Source organism: Giraffa tippelskirchi, chromosome 6 (genome assembly GCF_054371585.1).
Source record: "Giraffa tippelskirchi isolate mGirTip1 chromosome 6, T2T-mGirTip1v1.2.pri, whole genome shotgun sequence".
Lineage (NCBI taxonomy): Eukaryota > Metazoa > Chordata > Mammalia > Artiodactyla > Giraffidae > Giraffa > Giraffa tippelskirchi.
The window spans coordinates 123,053,740-123,075,639 of record NC_137280.1 but is presented as its reverse complement, the minus strand read 5'-3'; the positions used below and the strand labels follow the sequence as shown (position 1 = coordinate 123,075,639).

Genomic DNA, 21,900 nt, shown 5'->3' with positions numbered 1-21,900 from the left:
ATGTACTCCAATATAGTGTAGCTAATACCCAAACAGAAAAAGGGGGAACTGTTTCCTGAAATCTGCTGCAGGTACATGAAAAATTCCAAGGAGAATAAAAATGACAAATCCCTGCAGTATGTCACATTTTTATTTCATGAAGATGGAAAGTGCCACAGCATGATATTCATCTTTGGGAAGACTGACTAAAATGTCATCTGAGCCACCAGTTTAAAGAGACTCCTTTAAAAATATAAACTTGATCTTATGTGTCCTATTACAGATTGAACTTCCTTTATAGTTGTCCTGGAACTTAAACTACATAAAAATATTTTTATAGCTTTAACTCAATTGCCTAAAATAACTGATGTTAATAATGGATTAGGCCAATGTTACAAAACTCTTCTTCCGTATACGTAGAGATAAATGATCAGACCCAGTATGTTATGAGACAGCAAAGCCTAGTGGTTAACAGTATAGGTTCTGGAGTCAGACAGTCTGGCTTCAAATATGGCCTTACCATTCAATTGCCATGGGACCTATATAACATACTGGACCACTTTAAGCCTCAGTTTCCACATCTGCAAAATGGGAATACCAATAGCATTATTCCCTTGAGACCATTTTTTTTTTGCACATTCCATTAAAGAATGTTAGAAAGCATTTAGGACAGTGGAGCACTTAAGTAAACACCTGACAACTATTAGTGATTACTATCTAAAGACAATTCCTGTTAATGATTGGGAATCAAATGTTTAAAAATTATAATTTAAAACATAGTATGCACAGGTATTAGACAGCCATCTGTTCTGCCTGGTAAACAATTACCTGCATGAAAATTATGTACCAACTTCTTTCACTTTTCAGTATGACACTGAAATGATAACAGAGAAATGGAATACAGTGCTGTGTTATATGATGAAGAATTGTATCAGTCGACCATGGATCTAATCATCCACTCTTATTCATTTGCACCCTATTTCTTTTTAGACTCAGGCTCATTTCTTCCAGCCTTCAGGCTGCAGGCTATGTTAATTTGCAAAGCAACCCCAAAGCTTGTCCTTCACACTGGCAAATAATAGGATACACGCAGTCTCCTTTTCAGGATACTGCTTTGAATAGTGTCTAGCGCTACAACATCCCCCTAGTGGTCATACTGAGTATTTACCAGGCTCTTGGGGAAACGAACAAAAACCTCAGCGATATGTGTACCCCCAGAATCATCCTCTCAGACATCTTTTAATCAAATAGTTAACACTATTTGATTCCAGAATTCTTCTGATTAACACTTTGTGGTTTTTAAGTGTATGCAACAAGAAGGAAAAAGAGCAAATTCTTAGGAGAACCAGTAGATAAAAGAGAGATGTGAAGAGGATGCAGTTAATACCAATTATCCCACTTGCCCTCCTCCGTGTCATATCTAAGGTAGGGATGTGAAATTTTCAATTTCTACTTTGCTTCCATGTTTAATATTATTTATCATTCCTCCCTATGTTTCTATGTTGTTTTTTTGAAAATTTTTATTGGAGCATAGTTGATTTACAACGTTGTGCTAGTTTCAGGTGTACAACAAAATGAAGCAGTTATACAAATACATATATCCACTCTTTTTTAGATTCTTTTCCCATATAGGTTATTACAGCATATCGAGTAGCATTCCCTGTGCTATATAGTAGGTCCTTATTGGTTACCTACTTAATATATAGCAGTGTGCATACCTCAACCACAAGCTCCCAATTTATCCCTCCCCTCAATGTTCTTCAGCATCAGTGTATTGTTTTAGTATACAAATATCCTAAAAATAGGGGTCATCAGACTGTATCTTGGATGACTGCAGAAAAATCTACTTCTGAGGGAATTAACAAAACCAGAGAAATGAAAGCACTAAGTAGACAAGTAAGGATAATAAATAACAAATAAGAGTGTGAGGGTACTTCTTAAAAGGACCTGTATAACCTATAACAATACAGTGTTGGACCTTTATTTTCTTACTCCCACTTCTCTTCTCTCTTACAAGGTAAACTCTTCAGCTGTCTTCTTTCCCTCCCAAACTTCCTCAAAATTTCCTTCACAAGTCCTCACACCAGAATAGTGGATCATCTTTCTCTTTTGCAATTGGACTTTGAGACTTAAGAAGTCACTGGCATCTTGTTCCACAACCCACGCCCACTGTCCCATGCAACAGGGTTTTGAGATGGGCCTGAGGACCTGTTACAGAACACAAGTTTGTGTGCCTGATACACACTGAAGCCAAACCAACCAAAACAGGAGTTTGGAGCAGAGAAAGATTTTATTGCAGGGTCAAGCAAGGAGAAAGGGTGGCTCATGCTCTAAATAAATCCCTAAACTGACAGCTTTTAGAGAGTAAGGTTTCATAGGCAAAATTTGGGAGGAGGGCTGCAAGGCATGTGACTTCCTTCTGATGGGTTGGTAGTGAGGAAACTTGCCCTCAAGTTTAAGTTACCATCCTCCATCTTGGCAGGGCCTAATTCCCATAGAACTCATAAATACTACGTATATTCAGGTGATGTTAGTGGTAAAGACCAAGCCTGCCAAAGCAAGCAACAGGGGTTCAATCCCTGGGTCGGGAAGATCCCCTAGAGAAGGAAATGGTAACCCACTCCAGTATTCTTGCCTGGTAAAATTCAACCGAGGAGCCTGGTGGGCTACAGTCTGTGGAGTCACCAAGACACAGCTGACCACACACTCCCTTGAGGGGGAACCTTGACTGTGCCCCAGTACTGTGCTATTCTTACTTGACTAAGCCTCTCGTTTCCCTCCCCTAATAAGCAACTGCTTAAATCTGACTTTTGGAATTCAGTGTAACTTAAAGAAGCTAAAAGAAGTCTATAAACAAGAAACAGGGGAAAAAGAAGGGCTTTCCTGCCCAGGTGGGCCCCACAGGGGCCTGCTTGGTTTCTGAGACTCAGTGAGGCCCAGCAAAGCTGGGCAGGAGGATCTTGAGCTCAGTATGTTTTTCTCTTGACAGTCTGCACGATAATTAACCTAAGGTAACCCAATGCTTTGTATGAACGAAAGTCTTCTTTAGTAGTTCAAAACCCAAGGTCCCTGTATGAACGAAAAGTCTTCTTTAGTAGTTCAAAACCCAAGGTCCCTGTGCTAAAACACAGAAAGAATTCGCCTAAGGTCTCCACATGCAAGTGTACTTCAAGTTACTGCAACAGCAACAGGCAGTCAAAAGACGAACAAAGGACGAGGGTGAGCAACAAAGGTTTTAAACCCCAGATTTACACTGAACAAAAGCGCAAGACAAAATGGCGCCCTCCGCGAGAAGGAAAAGTCAACTCGCGCGGACCTTCCGGCCGCCAGGATCTCCCAGGGAAACGGGGGTGGGGAGTACGAAACTCACGTGAGCTGGAGCACCCTATGACAGCGGTAGTCAGACTCCATCCCGGTTTGCACTACTCCCTGTGCACATGCGCTCCAGGCCCTCGGCGGGCGGCCAGTTGCGCAGGCGCAACAGACCCCTCCTCCCACGTAACTGACGCAAGGAGACTGTAATCTGTTCGCAGTTTATCCCGTGTGACCTTGAGTCCTTCCTGCCTCCGAGGACCGGGGTTGTCCACAGTTCTGCCTTATACCGCTCTTAGGCCTCCTCGTCTCTCACGGAGCCCTGACCTGCCGCAGTCGGCACAGAAGGACATATTGTTCCCAACTATCAGGTTTCGAAGCGTATTAGCCATGGGCCCTGACTCCGGGCGCAGCGTACAGGTATTCTCTGATCAGGCAGTACGGGCGGCGCCTCAGAGGATGAGCGGGCTTCCAGGCCGCAGCGGTCAACCCCCGCCCCCCACCCCACGTGGTAGGAGGTTTCCAGAAGCGCTAGCACCTCTGCGCCGTGCTACCCTCGGCCGTCCGAACGCCTCTTTGCTGTCTCGTACTTCCACCATCTAGCAGCCATGATAAGCGCCAGCCGAGCCGCAGTATCCCGTCTCGTCGGCACCGCAGCCTCCCGGGGCCCCACAGCCGCCCGCCACCAGGTAAGGGACTGCCGGGCCCTCCCCGAGCGGCTCACGGTCTTGGGACTCGGTCCGCCAGGCCGCAGCCTTCGGGGTCAGAATCCTCCGGGAAAGAGGAGAGACGGAAAATAACAGACCTTCAGTATTCAGTATTGCTGATTCAAGAATTAATTCAGGGTTTTACCTTTCTCTCTTTGCTGAGTCACACCCCTTGGGAGCGTGGAGCTTTATTTCACCGTTATATTTCACCGAATAGCTGGTAGTCGTTCTGATAGGCTTTTTGATACGGATTACGCAGTTTGGCCTTGAGCTGGTAGTCTACAGGGAAGGAATAGCTTATTATAGTTTTTATTTTCTCTTATGGGTAGAAGAAGGAGTGTTCTAAAATCCGGAGTGTGCAAGGACCCCGTTACTATCATATGACGAAGGAAGAAAGAGCATCCGAGCGATAAATTAAAAGTCAAGCTCTGATTTTCTTGTTTACGAATATTTAATAGTTGTTTTCCCAGAACCACCTTCTCCGTTATTTCAGAAAAAATAAGCAAATCAGGAAAAGGCCATGGAGTGATCATTATCGTGTAAGACTAGAAACACATCTTTCGGAATTGTGTTTCTTTGCGCCCAGGTTGAGTAAAGGATCACTTGCAATAGCCTGAGGTGAGAATGTAACAAAGGTCTTTGATCCTGATCAGAGGCCACTCCTGACATTTTTTCCCCCCCATTCTACATTCCCCGCCCCCTAAACTGACTTCACAAGGTTGCTGATTCTAGTCTCCTTAAAGCATTAGCTTGGCAACATCAGGGGAAATGGCTCAGATTAAGTTAAATCTATATTTGCAGCACACACGTGTGGCTCTTAAGTGGACACTGCTGTGACAGTGAAATTGAGTAGTTATTTTGTAATGTATTTTTGCATCTCCACGGGTGTTTAGCAGTGTTTGAAAATAACTTTGGTTGTTACAATCTGGGTAACTTTGCTACTACTAGGTATTCTAGTTGTAAAGGTCCAAGATGTTGCTGAACATCCTGCAGCGCGTAGAACAGCCCAGGTCCCAACAAAAGTTTTGTTCAAAACCGATAATTGTGGAGTTGACAAACCTTTTGGTAATGTAATTCAGGACAATTTTACATGTACTTGTTTGTCTGACTTATTTGGAAAATTTATACTTTATTGGACTTTATTGCTGTGTCAGTACCGTTATGCCTGTTATACATAAAATATTTTCTTGTTTCAGTGTACTTTATGCATGGTAGCCACTCAGAATGAAAATCTCAAACGTTCACATATTCTTCAGAAGAATAGTTAAAACAAGCCCAAGTTTTCTTATGTAGCTGATGCAATTTTTTTTTTTTTTTAAAGGATGGCTGGAATGGCCTTAGTCATGAGGCTTTTAGAATTGTTTCAAGGCGGGACTATGCGTAAGTATAATTTCATTTCCTTTAATAGTAAGATGATAAATATTAAGTCCCAGAGCAGTGGTTTCCAAATTTATGATTATTTTGTTCAGGAAAAAAAAAACACTGTTACATTTATTAATAGAGTGTGCATTTCACCACAGTAGCAAATAGTTGTTTTCTAGCAAACCTTGTTCAAGGCTTACCTTCATATTGTAAAATAGGTCTTTTTTACCGCCGTTTTGGAGACCACTGTTAACTGATCGTAGCATTATTTGAAATGTCTTACAGGTCAGAAGCAATCAAGGGAGCAGTTGTTGGTATTGATTTGGGTACTACCAACTCTTGTGTGGCAGTTATGGAAGGTAAACAAGCAAAGGTGAGCATAATTGGAGGCTCTGGAGCATATAGTGGTAGCTAGTAGACAATTCAGAATTCTGTGTCCTTTGGCTTAGATAAGGGACATTTTAAAGGTTGCGTTTAAAAGCATCTTTGTGCTTAATTTATGCTGGTAATAATCAAATGGATTTAACTTGCCAGGATTTAAGTGTGTCCTACTACAGAGATAATAAAATTCTACCTTTTTATAAGTCCTTTTAACTTTTTAAAAGTTAAAGGTGCAGAAACAGTCTAGAAGCAAGTGGAGCTCCAAACAATGCAAAGGCTGGGTCATAAGTAAAGAATGTTCTTTATTTCCAGCTGTGGTAGAGGCTCTTCCTCCTGAATCCTACCTACTCTGTTCTTAAAATCTTTAGTCCCACATGGTTCTCCTCAATAATATTTGAAGCACCTGGATCTTTAAATTCCTTTTTGGCAATTAAAAAAATTTTTTTTTTCTTTGCTGCACTGGGTCTTCATTGCTACATGCAGGCTTTCTCTAGTTGGGCCCAGTGGGGGCTACTGTCTTATTGCAATAGCTTCTCTTATTGTGGACCAGGATCTCTAGGGTGCTCAGCCATCAGTAGTGGCACACGGGCTTAGTTGCCCCACACCATGTGGAATCTTCCCAGACCAGGGATCCAACCTATATCCTCTGCATTGGCAGGTGGAGTCTTAACCAGGGGACCACCAGGGGAATCTGCAAATTTTTTTTAATGCCTGAAATTTTTAGCCATCACCAAAGCAAAGTACATTTAATTGTAGGACAACAGTAAGATCTGATTTATATATATTCCTGTTTTTTTGGATGTTCTTAGTTGTAAATTGTTTCAATCTCAAATAGTAGTTGCTTACTGTATCAGTATTCACAGGGAAGAAAAATATCCTCACTAGTACTATTGTTTAATGTTTGCTTTGTGTCTCAAATAATTGATACAAAGACACTGGTGGTGACTGGAACCTTACTCTCTGTCCTACTTTGGGAGTTTTAGGTGCTAGAGAACGCTGAAGGTGCCAGAACCACCCCTTCAGTTGTAGCCTTTACAGCAGATGGTGAGCGACTTGTTGGCATGCCGGCCAAGCGACAGGCTGTCACCAACCCAAACAACACATTCTATGCTACTAAGCGTCTTATTGGTCGGCGATATGATGACCCAGAAGTTCAGAAAGACATGTGAGTAATAGTAAGGCTGTATTTATTTGCAAAGGCTGTATAGAACAGTCTTACTAGCAGGATCCCTGGGGACAGGCCCTGCCCCCTGCCCAGAGGGTGTCTTCTTAAAAATATCAATTCTGCCTTCACAGATTAGGACTTTGCTATGTGTGACATGATACATGAAGATTGGGCTAGTCATACCTGGACAATGTAAATTGGTGTTAAACATGAGACAGATAATGACATAGGCTCCATCTTGTGCTGATCAGATAGTTCGATATGTTTTCAGGGTTTATCCTTGCTGTCACATGTTACCAGTATTTCATTTGTTTTTATGGCCAAATATTGTGTTGCACACATACATACAGAATTTAGTGTTTATTTGTTGATGACATTTGGGTTGTTCCCACTTTTTGGCTGTTAATGAGTAATGCTACCATAAACATTTGTAGGTTTCTGTGTGGATGTATGTTTTCATTTCTCTTGGGTAGACATCTAGTAATGAGGTTTTTGAGTCATATGGTATCTCTGTTATCCAAAGCAGCTGCATAAATTTTTGGTGAGAGTAATGTTCAGGTTTCATCAGGATGTTTTTACATGTTAATGATTACTTTCTAAAGGATTTCATTTAAGTGGATTCCTGAAGTTCTCATTTGTTGGCCATGGATCTGGTCGGGTGGAAGATGGGCTTTCATGGTGTATGGTAACTTCATGGTAGATTGTGCTGGCATGTTTTCTCAAATATTTGTGTCTTTCAGTAAAAATGTTCCTTTTAAAATTGTCCGTGCCTCTAATGGCGATGCCTGGGTTGAAGCTCATGGAAAACTCTATTCCCCAAGTCAGATTGGAGCATTTGTGTTGATGAAGATGAAAGAGACTGCAGGTGAGAAAGCTTAGTTCATACCTGGGAAAATTCAGAAAACTGTATAATTAGTCTTAGATCACTGGCTTCCGTATCTTATTGACCTTTGAATGAGTTTGCAGTGGCTTTTGCACAGAATACCTAGAAATGGCAAAACTTCATTACTCTTTCTCTACAAATTGAATTTCTCTTCCAAGTTTCCTAATGGTGGCTTGCATGTTTCTTTTTCCCAGAAGGGAAACCAAAAGACTACACATTAAGCTTACGTTGTGTCTGTTAGATAAAACTTATAACTTCCTGTTTGAGAAAGAGTGGCTCTTTTAAGTCTAGAAAACTAGGTCATTGTAGTTGGTGAGCCTTCACTAATGTGTTAAAGGTGAGATCTTGGGTTTTTTAAATCGGTGTTTCAAGAAGATCTCTACATGTTAGGTCATATGCTAAAAAACTAATCAGTACTGTTTGTGATCTCAAGAGGATGACATGGGTTGTCAGGCTACATTATTAATTGTAGCTTATTTTATCTGATAGAATTCTCATGGTTGATTTTCATTGATTTCTTTTCCAGAAAATTATTTGGGGCATACAGCAAAAAATGCTGTGATCACAGTCCCAGCTTACTTCAATGACTCTCAGAGACAGGTGAGTTCAGTTAGCATTTTTAGTCATGAAATTAATGGTACTTGGGACACAAGGGTGAAAAATGCTTTTTTCTTTTTCTATAGGCCACTAAGGATGCTGGCCAGATATCTGGACTAAATGTGCTTCGGGTAATTAATGAACCCACAGCCGCTGCTCTGGCTTACGGTCTAGACAAATCAGAAGACAAAATGTAAGTTTGTGTAATAAATTTCCACTTAGATGCGTGAGACTAAGTTCATGGAATCTTGAAACCTATCCTCAGTCATCATCTTGATTTCTTAGTGTTGCGCCTTAGACTAAAAATGTACTGCCTTGACCTTTTCCCTAGGTTTCTATGGTCTGTGTTTCTCATTCATTTCAAGACTATTCCTTTGATTACTTTTTCTCTTTGCTTTCTTTCTTTTCTTTTTAAAAGTACTGGCTATGGTTATTTTACTCCCTTGGTATGCCTGTTGGCAAGTATTCATCCAGAAGTTTAGCATTTGATTTTAATGCTTATGTGTTTTATATGTTGCTATAAGGACAATATGTTAAGACATATGACAGTTAGGCAGTCATCAACTTTCATAATTATATCTGGGTGGGGGGGAAATAGCCAGATTTATGTTGGTTTGGTTACTGAACTCTACCTGTGATGAATTTTGTTCTTGAAGGCCTTCTTTTTTCTTTCTAGCATTGCTGTGTATGATTTAGGTGGTGGAACTTTTGATATTTCCATACTGGAAATTCAAAAAGGAGTATTTGAGGTGAAATCCACCAATGGAGACACTTTCTTAGGTGGTGAAGACTTTGACCAGGCTTTGCTGCGTCACATTGTGAAGGAGTTCAAAAGAGAGGTTAGTTACCAGTGTGGTTAATATGTAGACATTGAAATACCGAGAATTTCTTTGGACCGCGGTTTGCTTTGTTTATGATTTTTTCTTCCGTTAATAGACTGTTGCATAGTCCACTGAAATTGCATTTTCAGTTTCATGGGTGCGCTGAACTGTTCCGGTTATTGTAACTTCAAATTGTGAACAGACAACAATGGAAAGGATACAGTATCTGATGTACAATAGTACTATGGCATTTTATATAGGAAACCTGAATGTCTTTGGATTGGGGTATCCACATTTTTGGAGAGAAATGCTAGAACCAATCCTCACAGAGACTGATGGACAACTATTTATGTTTCCTCCACTATCTGAAAATGTCTTCCTGTGAGACCTATGATAAGTGGAAATGTTGTGAAACAAAGAAGCAATTACCTTAGGGCATGTTTTGCTACCGGATGCACAAAACAAAATGTTCATATGCTCCCAGATAGTTCAAAGCTATGGTGGCTTGATGCTCAGATAAGTGTAGTTACTGGGCAAGGAGCTTGGGGTGCACACTGCCTCTATAATGGCTTGCAGCAAAGCAAATGCCGAATATTAGTTGTCCTTTTTGCCTTTTTTGTAAATGTGAAAATCCTTTTCAGATTTCATTTGGTTGGCAAAAACAGGTATTAATATAGATCTTGTATAAAAGTAAGGTGTAGTTTAAAGCAAGGTTTGGAAAAGTGGGAGAATACCTGTATTGGAAAAGGAATTTTGAGAACTCCTTTTTTGAGCTAGAATCCTACAGCTGGGAAGAAGTGAGAACAGTTCATCCCTTTAACTCCAGACATAATATATCTTTTTTGAGATTAGGTCTTTTTCCTGTAGATTTTTAAAGGCAATAAATTTTTTGCTTGTTTATAAAGGTATGGCTTTATTTTGTCTTGTCTACACCTTACAACTGTGATTTAAGTAGTATTCATTTTCTCAGTTACACTAGTTATATTATGTCTTTGTTAGACGGGGGTTGATTTGACCAAAGACAACATGGCGCTTCAGAGAGTTCGGGAAGCTGCTGAGAAGGCCAAATGTGAACTCTCTTCATCTGTGCAGGTGAGACAAGGACAAATTCCAGCAGCCTTGATGGATCTTTTCAGCTGGAGTTTACTTGAATAGCATGTTTTAATTGGCAAAATGTTGGTGAGATTATTGTTTTTAACCATTTTCTGGTTGGTGGTAAAAAAAAACTTCCATTAACAGAATCATTGTGTTTTTAATGGGTGAGCTGAAATTTGTTAAGCACCAAATCAGGTTATGTTACAGGAGCCAAATAATGGTTTAATTGAGAGCTGAATGACATTGAATGTACTTATTTGCGTTAAAGATAATATTTTTAAAATCTAGACTGCACCATTATGCTAAGTCACCTCAGTCTTTTTTGACTTTTCGGACTCTCTGAACCTATGGGCCGTAGCCCGCCAGGCTCCTATGTCCATGGGATTCTCCATGCAAGAATATTGGAGTGGGTCGCCATTTCCTCCTCCTGGGGATCTTCCTGACTCAGGAATCGAACCCAAGTCTCTTATGTCTCCTGCATTGGCAGGCAGATTCTTTACCACCTGTACCACTTGGGAAAATCTCGACTGAGCAGTGTGCAAAATTAGAATTACTAACCTGGAAATACTAGGATACTCTCAGAACTACTTCTGTTTTTATTTCAGACACCTTTTTATGTAAGTTTCTAATTGTCTTATTTGGATCGCCAGTCGAGACAGTGAGTTAATGAAACCTGGCTGAAGGCCGGGGAATATGTACCTGTGCAAGTTTGCCTCCATCGGCGTCAGATTTGCTCAGAATCTGTTGAAGGTTTTACCATATGTTGCTCCAGTTCTAAGAGATGAAATTTCTCTTTCCTTAACCACCAAGAACAGAATAACAGCATGTTAGGTCCATGTCAGGAATATAACAAGATGGCAGGAGTTCTAATTCTAGATTCTCTAGTGGCAGCAGGAAAGAGCATATTGCTAGGTAGTTGATCACCCACTCTGGGAAGGGAACAGGTGTTTATAGTGGCTGTTGTGTTGGTAAAGTGGGTGACCTTCAGTCACATCTGGATTTTTTTTTTTTTTAATAGCGGCTATGAAGAGGGACAAAGTTGTACAGGGTCATCCATGAAGTTGATGGTATTCCTTTGTTCAGCTGTCAGAATTTTCAGCACGATGGTTGAGGCCGAAATACGTAACACTACCCGAGGATAGCTTATGATTCTTCCTAGGGGGTTCACTTCTTGGAGTGGTACATTGGTTGGTTGTACTGTGGCTGTATCCTATTGAAAGGTACTTAGATTGTTTCTCTGCATTTTGCTGTTTTATTAATAGCAAGATATACTGACCATCTTTGTACATTAGTGTTTGTGCATATGTGACTGTAAGTCTGTAGGTTAAACTCATAGAAGCATTTATTGCCCTTGTGGAATTTATACTGTAGTTTGGAAAAGTGGACATTAATTAAACATTATATCAGTAAATGTCAGAAGTAATGCAGAGGTTAACAGTTACTCCGTAGATAGACTGGTGGAGACTAAGTTTGTATTTCATTATTTGCTGTATGACTTTGGATGAATTACTAACGTTTGTTTTCTTGTCTATAAAATGAGGATAATTAGCACTCTCATTTCCCCCTTAGAGTTGTGAGGATTAGTAAATTAATAGGTATAACATGATTAGGACAGTGTGTGGTAAATAGCAAGTGGTACTGTAAGTGTATATGTTAATTTTATTTTCTAAAAAAGGCAAACTTAGATTTATAATAGAGGAACTTGACAGGTATTTGACATCATTAGAGCTCCTGCAAGGTGAGTTGATCAGGAAAACAAAGTGCCAGATAAGGATGAGGTGGTGGGGTAAGACCTGAGAAAGGGTCAGTGTGGCTGAAGTACAGACTAGAGGGGCAGGAGGAGCATAGAAGATAAGGCTGGAGGCTTTATAGATTGGAGGATTTGGTGTCTTTCCTGAGATAATGACTACAAATCACTGAAAAATTTTAAGATGGGGCAGTGATGTGGTTTTGGCAGTGATGTGGATTTGGGGAAAGCACCCTGAGGTGGAATGGAAAGTGCGGGGGAGCTGTGGCAGCCTGAGTGGATGTGGGAAAATGTAGGGGCTGTTAAAACTACACCAGGTGGTGAGAGAGGAAAGGACATGGACCAGGGTGAGGTAGGGAGAGATGCATGGCTCGATTTGAGAGAGAGAAGGGACAAAACTTCATGATGGAACTGGCATTTGAAGGTGGAAAGTCCTGGAGTTTTTCAGTTTGTAACTTAGAGCATGTGGAACTGCACTAGTTCAGTAACCACATATGGTTATTTAAGATTAAATACAGTTTAAAAATATTTATTTGACTGCACTGGGTCTTGGTTGCATACAGACCCTTAATTGCAGCATATGGGATCTAGTTCCCTAACCAGGGATCAAACCTGGGCACCCTGTATTGGGAGCAGAGTCTTAGCCACTGGACCCACCAGGGAAGTCCCAAAATACAATTCTGAAGAATTCCATGTCTCAGTTGCACTAGGTGAATTTCAGCTTTTCAGCCATGTGTGACTAGTGGCTGCTGGATTGAGAAGCATAGGTAGCATTTCCATTGCCACAGAAAGTTCTATTGGATTGCATTAACTTAGATAATTTTTTTTCTGATTTGGTTTAACATTGTGCAAACAGGAAATTGTTACTGGTGTTCTTAAAACTATATCCAGTATCACTGTTTTTACAGAAGGTTTGTTAATTCTTATTAAGCCTTTAACTGTCCAGGGTACTCTACCTGAAGAACAGTGGTTAAGGATTTGCTCCCCTCAGTCTTATTGCTTTTTGGCCTTGCTTTGATGTGAAGTTGGAGGTGCAGCATAACTTTAACTCTCTTCCTAGGAGTTCACCCCTGGGACACCTGTTTCTACATGTTTAGTAGTGAGTTTTGTTAGTCTAAAAATTCTTAATTCATGCCTTATTAGGATTTGACATTTATTGATACAATATGTTACATGGTGTGACTGTAGCAGTGTTTGCTGCTCTCTGTGAATATCATAGCAGCAGTCAGTCCTTTAGGCATTTTTGTTGTAGCTTTTTTAACCATCTTAGACTTGTAAAGCCCTAGTTTGGTGGCAGATTATTCGGTTCAGAGCATACATGTGACTTTTTTCTTAAAGTACACAGAATTTTTAAAAACATGGTAAAAACACAGTAGTGTGATTTCTTAATGCATGTTTTAATGGCAGGACAATTCTTCACCTTCTGAATGGGGATTTTTTTCCTGCTTCTCTATTCCATCCTTCATTTATTATTAATAGGTTTGTAGTGTTACTTCTTTGAAGATAAGAAGTTGAATCTTTGAGTCTCTCTTGGGTAGCTGTTCATTTAAAGTGTGTCTAATCCTCCCTGTGACTTTTGAAATATTTTCTAGTGTGTAGTCTTTAATTGAAGTAATAAAGAGACTTCACAACTGATCTTCCTGCTTCCCTTGCAGACTGACATTAATTTGCCATATCTTACAATGGATGCTGCTGGACCCAAGCATTTGAATATGAAGCTGACCCGGGCTCAGTTTGAAGGGATTGTTACTGATCTAATCAGAAGGACCATTGCCCCATGCCAAAAAGCCATGCAAGATGCAGAAGTCAGCAAGAGTGACATAGGAGAAGTGATTCTGGTTGGTGGCATGACTAGGATGCCCAAGGTGAGTACCCATGGAATTCTTGGCATGGAGAGCAGAGAGGGCCAACATATGATTTCTTAGGACACAGCATATGCACACCATATGGCTTACATTGTGTAGGGACATGTATATATGAACTTTCTACCACCTTGGCCTGAAAGAGGTATGAATTTGTGTACTCGGCTAGAGTTCTAGTCTTAAAGAGTATTTTTAAAAAGGATTAAGAAGGCAGGGAATGTCTTTGGAGTACTAGCAAGGAGGACTCTGAACTTCAGTTTTATAGAATTTTTCAGAATGAAACAGTATGAGGTCCAAGACACCTTAATGTACAGCTTAACTAACTAGCCTCTATAGGTAGTTTTGGATATGTGTTTTGCAGTATAGTGTTTGGGTTTCTAATACCATCTTCAACAGAGATTTGTGCAATGATGCATTGTATCAACACATCATTCTGATAAGACAGGTGTGTAGAAAACTAACGACTGAGCACTGAACCTGTTGAAGGTATAATTCTTTATAGCTTGAATAGAACGATCTTGGGCTTTGATTTGCATAATTTTTTCTTTTGAGTACTTATGCTTAAGTAAATAATGCAAACAATAAACGGGGGGTGAAAAAGAGAGGCTTTGAATCAAGCAGATATTTTTATGTTAACAAATTATCTCAGATGTTATATTCAAATAGAACTTTCTCCTAGCATTAGTAAAATATGGAGGGGAAAACATGCCTCACATCAGTACCAGTATTGAATTACTGAATTACTATTGCTGCTTTTAAGCTGTGTTTTAGTTGACACATAGAAGAGGACTTGGACAATATCGATTTAAGTCCCCGGCTTCTATTCCTAGTGTGCTGCTTGGGAAATCAGATGACAAAACTTAGGCAAATTGTTTCCAAATTTAAAAAGGCTATAAATGAGATATTCCGAGTAAAGTATGTGTTACTAAATAATATACTTAGCTCATTAATAATAACTGCAAAATAATAATTTGAGTAAACATTCTTGGATCTGAAGCAGCCGGTCCTGGATCTGGTGGGGTCTGTGGATACATGTGCTTCTCTCATTCTCAGGCAATTGCCCTGAGTAGCTAGTGACAAGCTTCTTTTTTCTTGGTGCTCAGGTTCAACAGACTGTGCAGGATCTCTTTGGCCGAGCCCCAAGTAAAGCTGTCAATCCTGATGAGGCTGTGGCCATAGGAGCTGCCATTCAGGGAGGTGTGCTGGCTGGTGATGTGACAGATGTGCTGCTGCTGGATGTCACTCCCCTGTCTCTGGGTATTGAGACCCTGGGAGGTGTCTTTACCAAGCTTATTAACAGGAACACCACTATTCCAACCAAGAAGAGCCAGGTAAAAGTCACCCCCTCCCTACTTTCTCATAGAGATACTAGATTCTGTGAGGGATGTGATTGCAGCCACTTTTGTGAGCTCTTTCTAGAAAACTTTTCCTTTTGTTTTGCAGTCACACTGGTTGAATGTGGGTGGGTGGTAAGAATCTTGTCATTTGTTCTGTTATATTCCTGGAAAAGTTCTCTTTACCTGTAACGAGTGGTGGTGATTTTAGGGAAGTCATCAAGTGTCTTCCTTCACAGGACCATAATGTGCCAGAAGGAGCCTCATTATTTGAAAATTCCTACTTTATTCTCAGAGGCAGTAAATAAAATGTTCTGGCCGACACTAGGAGAGTGTGCTTGTCTTCCCAGTAAATGATAGTTCTGGGATACCAAGCCCAGGGTTATTTGGACAGTGGGTCTGAGATTTAGAATTACTTCCTAACTTTCTGAGTTTTTATGTTTTTATGAAAGAACTATGACTCTTGCTATGCTTGCAGTGATACATTGCCACAACATCATTCTGAAGAAAAGTGATGATTTCTTGTTAACTATGAACATAAATGTCCTTTCTCTGACCCATTTCTCTGGATGAGCATGTTTCAACATCTCAATTTTTATAGCTCCTTCTCTTGAGGCCTTAATGTGCTAGTGCTGCATCTTTGTACAATGCGTTTGCTAAGCTGAAACAGTAGCTATTGTATGCCCTTCTGCTGTGCTAATCCTACTCCTGTTCTCTGTAAAGACATAGGCCTTTGTTCTGAACATAGAGTACATTAGGATTCTTCGTTGGGATGTGAATTTCTTCCTTTGGTTAGCAGTTTGTAGGGGGTAATAGTTTAATCTGGCTGCCAACCCAGCAAGTTTCCTTCTTTTCCCTAGGTGTTTTCTACAGCTGCTGATGGACAGACTCAAGTGGAGATTAAAGTGTGTCAGGGTGAAAGAGAGATGGCTGGAGACAACAAACTTCTTGGACAGTTTACTTTGGTAGGTGTTAGGAATCCTGAATTTCATGCTCATGATCATTCTTTTTACGGTGAAGTTACACTATTCTGACTTCTAATATTATTATAAACTGCTGACAGTTTTTGTTATTTTAGCATAGTATTCAAATGAATTCTGCAGCCAGATAACCAGGGCTTCAGTTTTTACTTGAAAGCCTTGCCTTGCTTCTTGTGCCTTGGGAACTAAGTCAAGAAGTTTATAAGCTTCAGGGAAATGTTCATAAACAGTGCTTATTAGAAGAAATTTCTCATTACTACTTTTAAAGACATTGATACTGTTGCTGGTTTTTGGCCACACCGTACGGCATGTGGGATCTTCTTTCCCTGACCAGGGATTTAGCCTGTGTCCCCTGCAGTGGAAGCACAGAGTCTTAATCAGCGAACTGCTAGGGAAATCGCTTGCTACTAGCTTCTAGTCAGCATTGCTTATTGTTTCTTACTGACATGAGCGATGGAGAACTTTGCTCTCACTGTGTATTCTTAGGTACATAAAGCCATTACAGTTACTTGCTGCAGCCAGCCTTCACTGATATGAGTCTTATTTATTTCAGGCAGCAATGAAAGTACTACCCTAACCTACAAACTCTTTGTACATTTAAAGTGTAAGTTTCACTTGTTTCTCCTAGGAAACAGGTAACTTATTCCCCAGAAGATCATACAGGTTTTGGAAATAGAGCACTGGACCTGTTGGTGAGAGGAGCTTACTCTGGTATTTATTTATTCTAGATTGGAATTCCCCCAGCCCCTCGTGGAGTCCCTCAGATTGAAGTTACATTTGACATTGATGCCAATGGGATTGTACATGTTTCTGCCAAAGATAAGGGTACAGGACGCGAGCAGCAGAGTAAGTTCTCTTATTTATTAGACTGTAAGAGTGAGGTAAGGGCTTCCCTAGTGGCTCAGTGTAAAGAATCCGTCTGCATTGCAGGAGATGTGGGTTTGATCCCTGAGTCAGGAAGATCCCCTGGAGAAGGAAATGGCAACCCAGTTCAGTATTCTTGCCTGGGAAATCCCATGGACAGAAGGGCCTGGCGGGCTACAGTCCATGGAATCACAAAAGAGTCAGACTCGACTTAATGACTAAAATAACAAGAGTGAGGTAATAGACTTTGAAGTTCCTCTCTGTTAGGAACTACACTCTGGACTCTATATCTTCCCTCCTAGCCTTAGGGGAGGATGATGAGTCCTTGCCCTCAGGTATGGTGTTTATTCCCCAAAACACACAAGCACTGTGCCTCTGGATTGCTGAAGTTTTTGATAGGTAGGGCAGTTAGTTGATCTCTGTATATTAGACCCTTGGTTTCCCTCTGTTTATTATAGGCCAGTAGGGTATTCCTCTTCTCCATAATTCACATCAAGATTAGGTACTCGGAACAGGAGGATTTGTTTTTCTTAATACAGTAGAGAAAGAAGCATATGAAGTATATCATTTTCCTGGGAAATAATGCGGTGCCTTCTTTTCATTATAGTTGTGATTCAGTCTTCTGGTGGATTAAGCAAAGATGATATTGAAAATATGGTTAAAAATGCAGAGAAGTATGCTGAGGAAGACCGGCGAAAGAAGGTGATTACTTCACTCGTAACTTATGTGAAGTGCCTTTCTTATTTATTCTCATATAAAAATTGTTATAGAATCCAGCTAAAATCTCTTAAAGACATCTCAGACCACAGTGGTTTCTTCCTCTTACTGTTTATACTCTTCAACGGTGTGTAGCCATTAACAGGTTGATTGGTAAGTCTTCATTCATGCTACATTTTTAATTTCTCTAAGGAACGAGTTGAAGCAGTTAACATGGCTGAAGGAATCATCCATGACACAGAGACCAAGATGGAAGAATTCAAGGACCAACTGCCTGCTGATGAAGTAAGTCCTCTTTTAAAACGGTTCAATAAGTTTGGGATGTATTGTCACTAATGTCAGTGATAGTCATTTTTCTCTGGATCTTGATAGCAATTTCTTCTAAAAAGTGTCTCTCTAAACATTCTGCTATATGTTCTGGGCTAAGAAAACCATAAAAAGTGAGGGTCTGGCTTTGTTTTGGTTTTAAGTGCAACAAGCTAAAAGAAGAGATCTCCAAAATGAGGGAGCTCCTTGCTCGGAAAGACAGTGAAACCGGAGAAAACATAAGGCAGGCGGCATCTTCCCTTCAGCAAGCATCATTGAAGCTTTTCGAAATGGCATACAAAAAGGTATTTTGCTCCTAACTCGATGTAACTGCTCTTGATCACTTTCACTGATGACTGCTACACAGCCATTTATGGAACTGGGAGTATTGGAATTGGAAGTAAACTTCCTGGTCTTCTTGAATACTTTGGGAGGGAGAGGGGGTGAACCCAAAGGGAAGAAATCACTGCAACTGGGAGGGTGGAACAGGTAGGATATAGCCCCTTCATTTTTAGTTCATCAGAGAACAAACTGTCACCCTTAATATTAAACAAGTGACTCTCAAATGCTTTCTTACAGATGGCATCTGAGCGAGAAGGCTCTGGAAGCTCTGGCACTGGGGAGCAAAAGGACAACCAAAAGGAGGAGAAACAGTAACAGCAGTAAACTTTGGAGTTGAAAGGACAACATGCTTGGGAGTGAAGGGGTTTCCTGAGCTGAAATGGGCAAACTTCAGTCTTCTACTGTGTTTTTGCAGTATATATATAATTTCCTGAATATGTAAATTTAGTCACCATTAGCTAATGATCATTTCATGAGTGACAAGTCCAGCAGTACAAAATTCACAGTATCTGTCCCTAGCCTGTCATTCTTTTTCATTTCAGCTGCATGTAAAGTTGGAAAGATGATTTATTGATCATTCTAAAGATGTAACATTGTTTTGTGTTGAAGTAGCCATATTTTCAAGGGGTGAAATCTCACACAGCGAAGACAGTTGGGTCTGGAATGAAACCATAAGCTGATGAGATCCTTCTAGTGACCTGAGTACTGCTGTACCAGCCTGTGTGTACGTGGAATTCCTCAACTGAGGCCTTGCAAAGCAAGCCAGCTGTGCCATTGTTGGGAGGAAGGGCGGGGAAAGCTGTATCAACAGAAAACTGAGCTAACTATTTATGTTAGATCCAGCTTTTAAAACACAAGTCGCCCAAATTTTCTGAAGGCATACTTTCCTAGCTACCCTTTGGCCTTTATGTCTGGCACCTGTGTCCTTGATGACTTCTTTTTGATCCATTCTGGACTTTTTTAAAAAAAATAAATAGGAAAACCATCTTGATCTTTTTGTCTGAGGACCTGAAATTTAGCTTCAGAAATATATGACATGAATTACATTTCCCAGTTCCCTGATCTGTATACTGGATTTCCTAACACTAGCTAGTTTCAATTTCTAACAAATTGAAAACTTGAGAAGGCTGATATGATAATCATTATCACCAAAGACCAGTCTGATTCAGGAGTTTCTCTCTAGCCCATCTGAGGTTTGGAGTGTTGAATGTTAGATCTTTAACATGAAAATTAGGCCTCATACTTTTCAGGCTGCTTTTTGCTCTAAATAAAAACTTCAGAATTGGTTCACGATAATGAAACATTAAGTCCTAAGGTGTGATTTCAGTGGCTTAAACATCAGAAACCCAGATTATTATAGTTCTGCTTTTTCACTCAGTGAGTTGTCATGTTCTACTTTTTTAAATGTAGTTCTACATATCACATGCCACCAATTTAAGATCCAGGAAGGTGACTACATCTATAACTCACGTTTTCAGAATTATTTATTTTTTAAAAAATTAAGGAGACTTTCACACCCTTTTAAAAGCTTCTTGAGGTTCATGAGAAATAATAGGCTCAAGTTTTCAACCACATGAACACTTAATGGGAAACTTGGATGTGCAGTATTTATGAACTCAAACTGCCTTTTATATGGTGGTGGTTCAGTTACCCACTAGTAAAACTAACATTAGCACAAGCAGCCTTGAAAGGCAAAAAGAAACTTAGATACAATCTTCATTTTGTGGCAACACATGTGTTATAGGTCCCAAAAGGAAAACTGGGATTATTCCAAGTAGTCTTCCCACTTAAAATGCACCCCTGCTGTACAACAGAACAACACATGTGATCGGACCCCTTCTATTCTTTGACCTTGCTCAGACTGTCTTCTCCCGTATTCTCCACTTGACTCCTCCCCTCACTTTTTTAAGGCTTTGAAATTGTCATGAACAGCAGCCTTCAAGTCCCTGTCATTTTCCTATCCTTACCTACAGCAATTATTACCACCTAATTTGTCTTTTCCCCCATTGCTTTGTGAGATTTTGGTCCTCCAAATCCCTGCTTTTAATACTAACTCCAAGGTGGTGGTATTACGAGGTGGGGCCTCTGGGAGGTAGATCATTCTCATGATTGGGAGTAGTACCCTAATAAAAGAGGTTCCAGAAATCCCTGATGCCCTTCTTAACATGAGGACACATTATGACCTGGGAGAGGGCCCTGACCTGATCATGCTGGCACTCTGATCTCTGACTTGTAGCCTTAATTGTGAGAAATAAATTGTTTATAAGGTACACAGTCTATTTTTTTCTGGCAGCCTGAATGAACTAAGGCCCACCCATTTTTGCAAGTTTTGAGAAGCCAGAAACTTGTTCACTGTTACTTCCCAACATTAGAACAATGCCTGTCACTTAAGCACTCAAATCTTGTCAAAACAATCTCTCCCACTGTCCAAAACTTGTGGGTGGTTTGCTTTCTCCACCTGAGAGAGAAAAGCCTTACTTTTTAAGTTTACATATAAATTATACTCTTCATCTGTCAAGAGTTCTAGGGGTAACAAACCACACCTAGAAACTAAAACTTAATTGGTGAAAGATTAAAGTCATTTAGAAAAAGAATTCAAAGAGAAATTAATAGTGTTTACAGAACTAAAAGTGTGGCCTGAGGTACTCCTAGGCCAGCAAAGGGGGAGTAAGAGTGACCAGAATAAATTTGCAACCCTCTTTTATACTTTCTAGGTATTAAGTCGTTAATACCTGTTGCTGACTCGAAAAAAGTTTACCCAAGTTTTTTCTTATTAGAAAATCTAGACAAATTCTATCATGAACACATAAAAACACGATTCATGTGGATTCGGTTAGCATTTTACCACATTTGTACTTTTTAACACTGCTCGCTCTCTCTACATGTTTTCTGAATATCATGACACTTCAACCTAAATAGCACACTTCAGAGCAAAACATTCTCCCTACAGCTAATCAGGAAATTTAGCACTGATATGAATAGTTCCTTTGCCTTTTTTTGTCTTTTCATGATGTTGATCTTGTTGTTTTGAAGGGTAGAGGCCATTTGTTTTACAGAAGAGCCCTTTGGATTCACCTGGTGATTTCCTCATCAGTCATGTACACATTATTGGTAGGAATACTTTGTCTTTATCAAGTGCATCAGTTACCAGGGAGAACAATATAACGTCTGTGCTTTGCTCCACATTTCTTCATCATTAAGTTACCTTTAATAAGTAATCTGTAAGGGTGGCTTAATTTTAAGTATAACATTTATACTAGAGATTCTGTAGCAAGAAGGAGCAGTAAAGAAAAAAGGTCTTACAGATGGTACATGAGAAGACTGGGAGTGAAAACAAATCAAAATTTGACAATAAACTGCTTCAAACACCCTTCAGTATTTCAGATACCACTGTGACTCCATACTCCAGTCCTAAGGCTGTTTTGTAAGGGCCATGTCGTCTTTAC

The 21,900-nt window shown here is 40.1% G+C and overlaps 2 protein-coding genes and 1 non-coding gene across 7 annotated transcripts in view; 2 read left to right on the top strand and 1 right to left on the bottom strand.

Moving 5' to 3' along the window:
* Positions 1 to 21,900, bottom strand: part of CTNNA1 (catenin alpha 1) — a 370,505-nt gene that overhangs the window by 339,080 nt on the left and 9,525 nt on the right. For 3 of the 4 annotated variants that reach the window (XM_081500835.1, XM_081500832.1, XM_081500831.1), the window contains exon 1: positions 3,350 to 3,425. The gene's annotated coding sequence lies outside the window, so the exon portion shown is untranslated. Of the gene's footprint in view, positions 1 to 3,349; positions 3,426 to 4,143; positions 4,278 to 21,900 lie in introns of those variants that run through there. The other variant, XM_081500833.1, reaches the window with a different exon arrangement.
* On the top strand, positions 3,793 to 20,724 carry HSPA9 (heat shock protein family A (Hsp70) member 9). 2 transcript variants are annotated; one of them, XM_081500891.1, is made up of 17 exons: positions 3,793 to 3,980; positions 5,320 to 5,378; positions 5,646 to 5,733; positions 6,725 to 6,906; positions 7,647 to 7,771; positions 8,316 to 8,389; positions 8,473 to 8,579; positions 9,063 to 9,225; positions 10,207 to 10,299; positions 13,705 to 13,914; positions 15,015 to 15,242; positions 16,106 to 16,210; positions 16,954 to 17,071; positions 17,697 to 17,791; positions 17,999 to 18,091; positions 18,277 to 18,417; positions 18,692 to 20,724. In XM_081500891.1, exons 1-17 carry the CDS (start codon positions 3,900 to 3,902, stop codon positions 18,767 to 18,769), a joined length of 2,040 nt encoding a protein of 679 aa, XP_081357017.1. In that variant the 5' UTR covers positions 3,793 to 3,899; the 3' UTR covers positions 18,770 to 20,724. The 2 variants fall into 2 exon arrangements, with proteins under 2 accessions (XP_081357017.1, XP_081357019.1); XM_081500893.1 differs by having other exon boundaries at positions 5,320 to 5,424; positions 5,624 to 5,733.
* Positions 14,314 to 14,384, top strand: LOC145511810 (small nucleolar RNA SNORD63). Its single transcript, XR_014058184.1, has one exon. It is a non-coding gene; the product is annotated as a small nucleolar RNA SNORD63 (small nucleolar RNA).